General features: G+C 28.3%; 1 protein-coding gene across 1 annotated transcript; it reads right to left on the minus strand.

Annotated features, from left to right (window-relative positions):
- Positions 1 to 1,045: 1,045 nt before the first annotated feature.
- LOC137820334 (auxin response factor 18-like) lies at positions 1,046 to 4,550 on the minus strand. The gene is made up of 4 exons (XM_068624369.1): positions 3,178 to 4,550; positions 1,887 to 2,755; positions 1,672 to 1,737; positions 1,046 to 1,380 (listed from the first exon to the last, which is right to left on the minus strand). The coding sequence occupies exons 1-4, from the start codon at positions 4,249 to 4,251 to the stop codon at positions 1,299 to 1,301; spliced, it is 2,091 nt and encodes a 696-aa protein (XP_068480470.1). The 5' UTR covers positions 4,252 to 4,550; the 3' UTR covers positions 1,046 to 1,298.
- Between the last annotated feature and the right edge of the window lie 6,804 nt (positions 4,551 to 11,354).

Below are 11,354 nucleotides of genomic sequence, written 5' to 3' on the forward strand. Positions count from 1 at the left end.
GAATTATTTTTTTTTATAAAAAATTTAGTTGAAATTTTCTATTGTCATTGAGACCTTTCGTCTCTTTAATTTAATTGTAACCCTTTTTTATATTAAAGAGAACACAAGAAAAACAAAGAGCATCATAGTCAAAACTTAAATATTCTATAAATTTAATTAAAATTCTCCTTTGTGAAATATTAATTAGACTTTTAGATTTAGTTAGCACATTATAAGAATATTTTATTAAAAATTATAATGTACTTTTGGTATTCAAAATTGAAATACTATAATTTTATTTTATATTAATTAAGTTTTTCTTTAATTTCACATTAAATATGTATGTATGCACCCTAATACTTATGAGGGTATTAAATACAACAAAGTAAGGGTACATAGCAATGCTGAACAAGGTCCTGAGCAATGCTGAAATCTGCATTTAGTTTTTTGTAAGTCTTTTCGTAGGTCTCTTTGTTGCTGCTATTTTGATATGTATAGTACACATACCAGTATTTAAATATATGCTTACCTTTGCTTTTGTGGTTGTAGGTATTGGTAGAAGGTATAACTATCTCTTTTTTTTTGCATTGCACTGCAATTTTCATATACTTTTTTTGGGATGAATATGAAGTGCATGTTTAGATATTTGTAAGAAATAATTCCTCTAAGCTTTTCAATAAAGTTGACAGAAAAGAACTTATTTTTGTTAAAATAAGCTGAATCAATGACAACTTTTCCTTCTGATCTGTATATGAATGACTAAAAAACTGTAGAGGGTAGATGCATGTTATCTAGTAAGAAGTAGTTGATTGAGGGTAGAAGGAAATAGAGCAAAAAGAGTAGCACAAGATCAAATGTGGTTAAATTCGAATGACAGATACATTGCCTGAGATCAATAAATATTGGCAGACATTATCAACAATTGGTGACGCGTTAATGTGTTTGTCCACTCATCAAACACACTATATATTATTATACCTTTCTTCAATTTATTGAGAACTGGTGACGTGGAGACACCTAGAAAGCAGCATGTGAGAGCACCATGGAAAAAAAGCAAGTTGGCAAATGGGGTCCAAATCTTGGTTTTGATTATTACAATAATAGTTGACCATCATAAGAGCATCATTATTTGTACACAAAAAAAAACCAACGATGCCAACCTTACAAAATATTGTTTTTAGGTACACAGTACATTAGTAACCTCGATAAAAGATTCAGTACATGTTCAGTCTTATGCAGAGGTAAACGGAGTTAAAGCTGTCCTTCCACACATCACTACTCAGATCTCAACAATGTCTCAGATTCATGCTACAGTGTTTTTAAGCAAATATGCTCAGAGGGCCTGTTTTATTTGATGCATCAAGTCCATGTTCACCATTCCGAGTTCCTGTAATAAAGGCCCTGCAAAATAGATTTTGAGGAAAGGTTACTCATACATAAAAAGTTTTGGGAGAATTATAAAGTGAAATATTACAATCCCGTAAGAATAGGATAGTGAAGAAGCCAAATGTGATGATTCTATGAAAAAATGTGACTACTTCTACTTTATGATAGATATTTTATTGGTGGGCTCATCTTAATGGTTTTGCCAAAAAATAATTTCTTGCTTTCCTTTGTCCGAGAAGAAATATCAACGTGTAGTTATCCACAAAGATGAAGATAAAAGTGTAACAAGACCAAGCTGTTTCTTACCTTTTAACATTTTTGCTGCCTGAATCCGTCAGAATTGTCAATCTTTTCGCTGTCTTCATGAAGTCACTGCAATAAGATCACGGCTAAAGATAAAAACATGCATCCGAAGGGTACAAGTCATGGAATGGAAGATATGCCAGATTTAGGTACCTTAGTGAAAATATAAACTGATTCAATTAACGCTGAGATGAAAAAAACGAAAACAAAAATGATACCTGAAGGGTTCATCACCAGTTTGCTTAACAGCACCTTTGGCATCATAGTAGAATACATAATTCAGAATCTCAGATCTTTCAACTCCAAACATGTAGGAAAGTCTCCTATACAGTTCTTCATAAGAACCAAGCCGTGATAGGTCTAGGGTCCTTCCTACATCTTCTGACTCCAAGAAAACTTTACAATGACCAGTATCCAAGCCAAGTTGCCAAGATAACTCAGCAGCAGAAGCTTTCCCTGATGAAAACTGCCGTGAGAGTGCTGATTGGGAGTCACCCAAAACGCACTTCTCTTTGTCCTTAACATCATCTGGAGATTTTTTCCCACGAGATAACACATCTCTAGAAATTTGTTGCTCAGTGAGTATTGGTTGACCAAAGAGCAAAAACTGATGTTTCTTAACATCATCAGGTTTCTCCAAACTATTGCTAGATTTCCCCATGGACAGCAAGTGTGATAAGCTTTCTTTGCTCTTATCATGGTTGGTGGTGGTGTTACCATTTGAAATCCCACTATACACTCCAAGTTGGTGGATATTAGATGGAAGCAACCCCAACTGCAGTTTTTTGTTAAGGTGGAGATCTGATAGTGATGATCCAATTTGAGCATGCCTGGCTCCCTGTATGCCTGCAGGAGGGTTATCCGAAAAACCACACAAGGGGTGGTTAGGCCCGAGATGGTTGCCTGAAAACGTTGGTATTGGAAATTGAACATCAAGGGGGAACTCCGGGTGCTGCGGAAACCGCAGCTTCTTTCTTGGTGGAGAGAAAGGTGTGAAATTGATGACCGGTAAGTTTGATACCAATTCAACCAACCACGGGCTAACACGCTTCACATTTTGCAGCAAATCTGGCTCATCCCAAGTTACCTGTAGGGATAACAGTCGCAACAACACCAATAAAGTCTGCACAATCTAATTTTCAACAAAATTCATCCACGATATGAATCCAATGGAGATTGTAAAGTATACAATATAATTTCTTCAATCAACATTTGGTATTTCAGTCATCCTCTCATAATCGTAGTATTCATGGGTTTACAACTGCATGTGAATTAATTACACCTCGCAAATAAACATTTTAGGAAAAAGATGTCTCAAAAGCATTTTCTACAAATTACCAAAACAAAATTAACTTTGAAGGGAGAAGATTGATGTTTGGATGGGTTTATGCCAGAAACAAAAAGTTATCAGTAAAATGAAATGGAGTCTGGATCCAGAATCAGTTCCTGGTAGTAAAACCAAAGATGTGAAGAACGATCTAAAGTGTCGTAAATGGAAGGAGATGGTACCTGAAGAAGCCTCCATGGGGAATTAGGCCAGCGGATGGGATCAAGAACCTGAACAGAAGCAATGGTTCCCATGAACCAACTTATCCTGGAAGCATCCTCAGTCTCAAAGGCCATCTTGAACCTCATCCCAGAACACCACTGAATCCTCATAGCAGCCCTCACAGAAGAAGCCTTAATGCAAAACTCAGGAGTACTAGCTCTTGGATAATAAACAATCTCAAAAGGTTTATTACCAGCAGCCAGTGTCACAGCTTCAACAACAGCCTCAGGCCTCACTTTGGCCCTTCCACTCAAATTCCCACCACCACCACCACCATTCCTTAAACTCTTGCTCTCTTCTCTAAGGAAAAAAGAGAAAGGCCCATAAGGACCAATCCCACAATTCCCACTTCCACCTACACTTCCAGACCCTGAACCAGAAGCAGAGTTCCACACCTCACACCCAATTCCCTTCTTTGCCCTCCGAATCCCAACACACAACTCCCCATTCTCAGACCTCAGAAACACCACAGAATCCCCAGCCACCAGTTTCTTCTGGTTCACGAAACTGCTCCACCCTGTCGTCAGCAAGTGTCGACGTGGCGTCCCTCGGTATATGTGCCGGAACCTCCAAGTCTCCCCCTGCACGTCCTTCGCCACCACCGTCTGCACCGGCGGCTCCGCCGAGTAGTCCAGCCGCGGAAAAATCGTCTCCGCGCAGTACCGTGGCACCGAAAACCCGCCACCATTGTTGGCGTCCGACTGCGTCAGAGTCTTCGCGAAAGACGCGGGTTTCTCCGAAGCCTCCGCCGCGTCAGCACCCCCCTCCGAGTCGGGACCGAGTTCCGAGTTTCTGAGAGGAACCAGACTGAGTTTGGCGAAGACCTCGTCGGTTTCTGGGTCCGCCATGAACTTCACGGCTTCGACGTTGCAGAGAATGTGTGGCGGAACCCTGAGATCAATGTTGGTGTGAGCATGTTCAGCGTGACCCTGTGGGAAGTAGAAGACTTTGGAGTTCACTTTGGGCATCTGAACCATGCCACCTGCGCACGCGTGCCATAGCTGCGGATCCAATACCTTCTCACCCTCCTTCATCGAAACCCGGAAACAGAAGAATAATCTCTTCAAAGAGAACGTTGAAGTTCAAACGCAAATAATGTGAGCAGAATTGGTAACGAGCTTCATCACAGAGTACAAAGACGAGGCTCTGTTTTGGTTCAGATCTCAGTGAAAGAAAGAGAAGGTGTTGTTCTTCCTCCTCTTCCTCTTCAATGTTGTTTCTCTTTCTCTCTCTTTGTTTCTCTCACTAGAAGACACAGAGACAGATACAGAGACACTCTTTTTGGAAGCTATAATGAACCAAACAAACGACCAAACCGACTTCTTGGCCAGCCAAAAATTCATGTTTATTAATTATTATTTGTTTTTAAATAAATAAGAATGGGAACTCGAAAGGAAATTTAATATTTTATTTTACGTTACGGCAATTAATACGAGTATAGGACGTGATAAATAGAGAATAGTACAATAAAGGCTATTATGTCATAAAATATCGCGAGTTTTAAGTGAATGTTGGTAAACTTTGAATTTTCCACTGGCATGATGAACAGTTAATTAATTGGGAAAATGTTTTTCTCACAACTTTTTCTTTTCTTTTCAAAATCAATTAAATTATAAATAGATCATACTTATGTCCCTTTGAAGTTTAGTAAGATTTTATTTTCTATTTTTAAATTCTTATTTCTTATTGTGTATAAATTTCCCTTCAAAATCAAAGAATTTAAAACAACGTATGAAACCACCGAAGAAAATCAAGTATAATTTTATTTAACCTTATAAATGTGTGTAAAATTTATCTTCATATTAAAATTTATACTTTGAGTATTTTCTGTCGTAATTGCTTATAAATAAAAACATTAATTGATATAAAATTAAACTCTTCAATACTTTTCTTTAACTAAGTATTGTAATTAACTTTCATTAAAGATGTTCTTATGTTTCCTATATAAAAAAAAAAACATTTTACCCGAATTTTGTTTTTATCAAAGTAGAGTTATTAAAATAGATAACAATGAGAAAATAGTTTTAAATTATTTTTAAATGAACAAATAGAATATGATCAATTTTAAAATTTGATTTTAATTATGAAAAAAGGAAAACAAATGGGTTACTTCTAAAATTCAATTTGAGATTTGTGCAAAATTTATGTCAAATGTAATACGTTATTTCAATTTAGTTTGAAATTTTTTTTGATATGCCAATTTATTTTAATTTATATTGAAATATATAATTTTATTATTAATAGATTTTGTTCATTATAATAAAAAAATTGAAGTAATATGAAAAAGAAGAAGGAAATCATGTATAGTTTTTATCTAATACTAGTGAGTATAATTTATTCAATATTAAGAAATTATATTTATGTAGCATATGAGAGACAAAACATACTCAAATTTGTATTTTAAAAATAAGTGTGCTTAATCTCTGATAAAAAAAATATACAAACGTAGAATATTTATTAAAACAAAAGGCTGATAAGTAAGCTGGGAAAATATTTTTGAGGAATACTTTAAAAATATTTTTAAATGAATAAATTGTTTTTTTTTATAAATAGTATTAAAATTGCATTAAAATAGTAAAAAAATTAAATAAAATATTATTGAAATAAATATAGTAATAAAATGTAATGACAAGTGTAATAAAAAGTCAGTTTAATTTATAGTAGTTTAGCTTGACATGTGAGAATTGAAATAGATTGTATAAATATTTTGAAAATATAATAAAAAATTGACAAACTTTATATCAAATATATTAAGCAGTATTAGTATAGTTTGAGAAAAGAAAGCACACCAAATTTTGTGGAAGAAAATTGAATAAATAAATCCCGATTATTAAAACACATTGAAGTTTAAAAAAATGTTGTATCATTTGTAATAAGTAATGGGGATTTATTTTGTAACTTTTATAAGGAAATTGTCCAATATAATTCTCATTAATAAAATTTTCCTCCTCAGCATAAAAAATAAAAAGAATATAATAAGGAAAGAAAAATTTCAATTTTTTTTATTAAAGAAATATAAAAGGGATGAAGTAATAAATATATTATTAATATATTACCTAAGATTATGTTACATATATACTTCATATTCATCCCATCCTCATTTTCTTAGCTACATTTATTAATTTGATAAGAAAAATTAAATCATTACATTTGACAAAAGTAGAATTTAAATAAAACTTTAAAAGTAAGAAAACATTTAAAAGTAATAATAGAAAATACACTATTAATTCTAAGAAAATCCAACAAATTTATAGAACCATTTCACACTTACTATTTTACTATTTTTCTCTCCTTTTCTTTATATTTAAAAAAAATATTTTTAATGAATAAATTATCTTAAAAGCATGTTGTCAAATGGTTTTCAAAATATCATCGTTATGTTGAATGTAATAAATGTAATTTAGTTTGATTCGAATAAATTCTCCACATATTAAAAATAAAATAAAATCAATTTGTATATGAAAGTTATATTTTGTTCGTTCTTAAATTATATATTTACCTCTTTTATTTTGAAATAATGCTCTTCTCTTTAAAGATCAACGTGTTAATTAAGTGTAAATTCATTTTAAAGTAAATGGGGAATTTAAAACTTTTCTTTTGTCTCAACATGATTCATAACTAGTTTTGAAAATCTATTACCAATTTTGAGATCTTAAAAGAATAAACAACATATTTTAGATGAAAAAGTTATCTTTATTTAACTTTTTAAAGTATTGAAATCAATAATAAGACATTTAAAAGAGTAGGGAAGTTTGTAAAAACAAAAGTATTAGAATATATAAACTTTCTAATTATTCACCATTTTTAAGAGATTGGTAATGAGATTCGTCTCACAAAGTTCAAACACAAGCTGGTTTTGTTTTCTTGTTTCTTTGGTGTGTGTGTTTTGGTTTGGAGTGTTCCAAATCTTAATGCAAAATAGAGAATTGCTTCTCTTTGTTTCTACAAACACAATGCTAGGAACCTCTTATGAAAATGAAACAAACAACCAAACCAATTTCTTGGCTAGCCAAAATTTATACATTAATTCATTGAAGAAAAAAAATAAGAATGAGAATATCAAACGAAATTTATTTTGGGGATTATGAATATGAGCACAAGATTGATAAAGAATGGTGGTAAAATAACACTATGTCCATTTTGTTATAAAATATGGCAATTTTTTTATTGAGGGAACTCTGAAATGAAGTGTATGAAATAAAGTCTGAGTTAACTGGTGACAATTTATAAGAGTGAAAAAAAAAACATTTATCTGATATTTATTTAGTTCAGCTATAAATAAATTTATCAATCATAATAATATTAAAATATAATTTAGATTAATTTATTTATGAGTTAATATTATGAGAAAATCATTAAACATATATTAATTTTATAAAAAAATTAATCATTATATTAATTAAGTTAAATACTATTTAAAAAAATTAAAAATTTATTAATATATAAATTAATTTTTATTATTATTAAATAGTATTTAAATTAGTATTTAATTAGATATTAAAATTTTACTTATCAACCAATTAGATTATAAAATTAGTCGTTAAAATTTTAATAACTAATTAAATAAAATTTTAAAAAAATTATAATAAAAATTACTTTAGAAACTATTTAATTTATTATTGGTTTATAAAAAAATATTTTAAATTTTAATATTTTTTTAATCATTAAAATAATATCTAGTTTACTTAATAAAGTAACTGATTATTTTTATCTCAAAATTAATTTATATCTAATATTTTTTTAGTAAAATAAGAATGAATCTATTAATTTACAAAATTCAATGATCATTCTATCAATACAAAAGAAGATAAAAAAAAATAGTTCTATCAATACAAAAGCGGATAAAAAATATTAATTCTATTTTTTTTATAATTATATTATTTTACTTTTTTTAAGTTTTCAATAATATGCATTCTTTACAAAAGTGTTTTTGATTTTTTAAATATAATTTTTAAAATTTATTATAATTTTACGTTCTCCTTTTCTTTATGTTGTCATAACATATTCTCTTATAATTTCATACCCATTAAAAAAATTAAATTTTCGTCTTATTCTTTTTGTATTTTATATAAAATAGCACGTTTCTTCCAAATTGTACTTGATGTTTTACATGTTATATCTTATAAAAGAGATGTTTGTTCAATCCAAATAATGTCATTACAAACAGAACTTTTTTTTAATTATAAGTATTTATCATTTATTATTAAATAAACTATATTTTTGTTTCTTCATATTTAATATAGTTTTATTTGATATGTTTGATATACACATTTTTCTTAGATTATATTAAAGATAAATTATAAAAATCATTCGTTACTATGTATTCTCTTTCACAATAAAATAAAATTAAGATTATGCTTGGATTTTAATAACACTCCAAACTTAGTTTGGAAAGTATAAACTCAATTTTGTGACATTTTAATATTATAAAATATGCTTACAGATTAACATTTTATTTAGAAAATCAGTTTCCGAAAAATAAGATTTGAGTTGTTTTTGTAAGTTAATTTACAAAATTAAATTTAATGTAATATTTTATATAATTTGCAACATTTTAAATGAAACTGTTACTCATATTGTTTTTTTTTTTTGCGAAAAAATTTCACTCTGTACTTTTTTTTTTCATTTTTGTTATTCAAATGGTAGAATGCATTTCTTTAATTTTTTAGGTTTTTATATTAGAAAAAATGCTATTTATTAAGAAATACGTACCAATACAGCAACAAGAAAGCTACTAAAACACAATTAAAATAATGCATGTTGAGTTCTTGAAGCATAATTAACAATACTTGGATAGATAGTAAGTCATGTATGAATTAGTGTAATTTATTTTATATAAATAAATATTTATAAGTAATTTTTACTATAATAAAATTATTAAATAAAAATTAATTTAAAAAATACAATTAATTACTATATTAACTAAATTAAATATTATTTTAGAGACTAAAAAATTAATACATAAAAAAAATAATATCTGAAGTAGTTTCTATTATTAATAAATAGTTATTTCTAATTATATCAATTTATAAATTATTTATTAATAATAAAAATTATATTAGATATCAATTACTTTTTTATTTTTTAAATTAATATTTAATTTAGTAAATATAATAACTAATTATTTTTATTTTTAAAATTAATTTTTATTTAATATTTTTATAATATTTATTGCTATAAAAGTAACAAATAGGAAATTAAATAGTTTTATTTTTCATTTTTTTAAATTATCATTTCTTTATATTCTCTAACTTTTTTCTATTTTTCTCTAGATGTTTTTCATAACTATCGTTTTCCTTCTTGTTTAGAACCTACAAGCAATAAAATAATTGAAAGTAAATCTAACTCAACTAAAAAGATTTTTATAATTGAAAGTAAATCTAGCTCAACTTAAAATATTTTTACTGGAGTAAATTCTTGTTTTCTCTTAGAATTTCATGTACTCGAATCTCTTTTTGTTTGCATGCATTCCCGGAGTTCTTACATGTATAAGCTGACTGGAAAATATGAATTTTGAGTATATTTGCTTGCTATGTTTGGCTTTGTGATAGAATTTTAGAGGATCTTTAAGTATTCTTAATTCAGTTTTCATTTCAAGGGTTAGATACTTTAGAGAGTAGGGTGCTTTTAAATAAGGAAATTAACCTGATTTTGAATTAGGTTAGGGAGGAATTAAGTATATCCAGAACTCTGTTGATGTAATTGAGGAGAATTGCCAGGATTGTAGAATTGAATGAAAAATTGGTTAATTTTTTTATTGCAAATATTTTAGTGAATTTTATATATGTTGAGTTGATACAATTGAATTTTGTGGTTTGAATTGAATGTTTGTGACTATGATAGATTGAATTCTAGTTAAGTAAATGATTTTGTAGAATGAAACTAATTTCGTATTGCATTTCAGTGTTTTAGATAAATTGGAGAACTTAAAAACCAATTAGCAAGTTAGGTTTTCTTTGGAGTAGAATTGACATGAGAATGTTTTGAATTGAAAAAATTTAGTTTTTTTTTTAAATATTTAGTTTTGTAGTGATACATGTATATATGATTTGGTCATTCAAACAATATCGAGATAAAAAAATTGGATTTTGACCTAGTATTTCAAATGATACATATGACTAAGTTGATGTGATAAAAAAATCGTATTAATTATTTTTTTTTGAAAAAATATGTCACTATTTTAGAATCATTGAAGTTGTAATGAATTGTTTCAATAAGAAAATTGTTTGGATCTTGAATTGTGTTTCTAGTTTGTTTAGATTGCGAGTTATATTTGAAGTTGATTAACTTTTAAATTATGGATTTTGGATTATGTTTTCAAGTTTATTTGGATTGGAGATTATATTTCAAATTGGTTTGACTTGTAAATTATGTTATTTTTAACTTACTTTATATTATGAGACTTCAATTATGTTATGTTTGAATATAAAATTAAATGTAGCTTTTATTTTATGTTATGTGTATTGAATGATACTTGATTGTTGTATTGAATATTATAAATTCAATGAATTGGTAATAGATTGTTCAATTTGGATATGTTGGATTACTTGATATGTATTGGATATGTTGAATGTTTTATTATACAGGTGTACAAGATTTAAAACAATGCATTTAATACTTAAATGAACATTTTGATACATGTAGGACTATCTACGAATTTATGCACGAAATATAGTTGGTGGGTAATGTGTGTATATATTATCTACATACTGAAGTTGGGTATTACTTACATACTAAAGTTGGTAGGTATTACTTACAAATTGTAGTTGGTGGGTAACAATTTGAAGCTGATAGATATTACCTACAAACTAGAACAGTTGGATATTACCTACGAATTGAAACTTATAAGTATTACTTATGATCTAAACATGGTGAATATTACCTATGGATTAAAGTGAATGGATATTACCTAGAGACTGAAGTTGGTGGGTAATACTTACAAACTCATCATTCATAGGTAAATTACCTACAAATTTTTTTCTATGAATAATTTATTGGTAATACTAATTTATCTACAAATTTTAGTTGTTTTATCTACAAATTTTAGACATAGGCAAAATAAATATTTTTTTAGGCAAAATAAATATTTTTTTGTGAAAGTAAAACCTAATAGTTAGTGAAATATCACGCGTTAGTA

The sequence above is a fragment of the Phaseolus vulgaris genome, chromosome 11 (genome assembly GCF_000499845.2).
Source record: "Phaseolus vulgaris cultivar G19833 chromosome 11, P. vulgaris v2.0, whole genome shotgun sequence".
Taxonomy (NCBI): domain Eukaryota; kingdom Viridiplantae; phylum Streptophyta; class Magnoliopsida; order Fabales; family Fabaceae; genus Phaseolus; species Phaseolus vulgaris.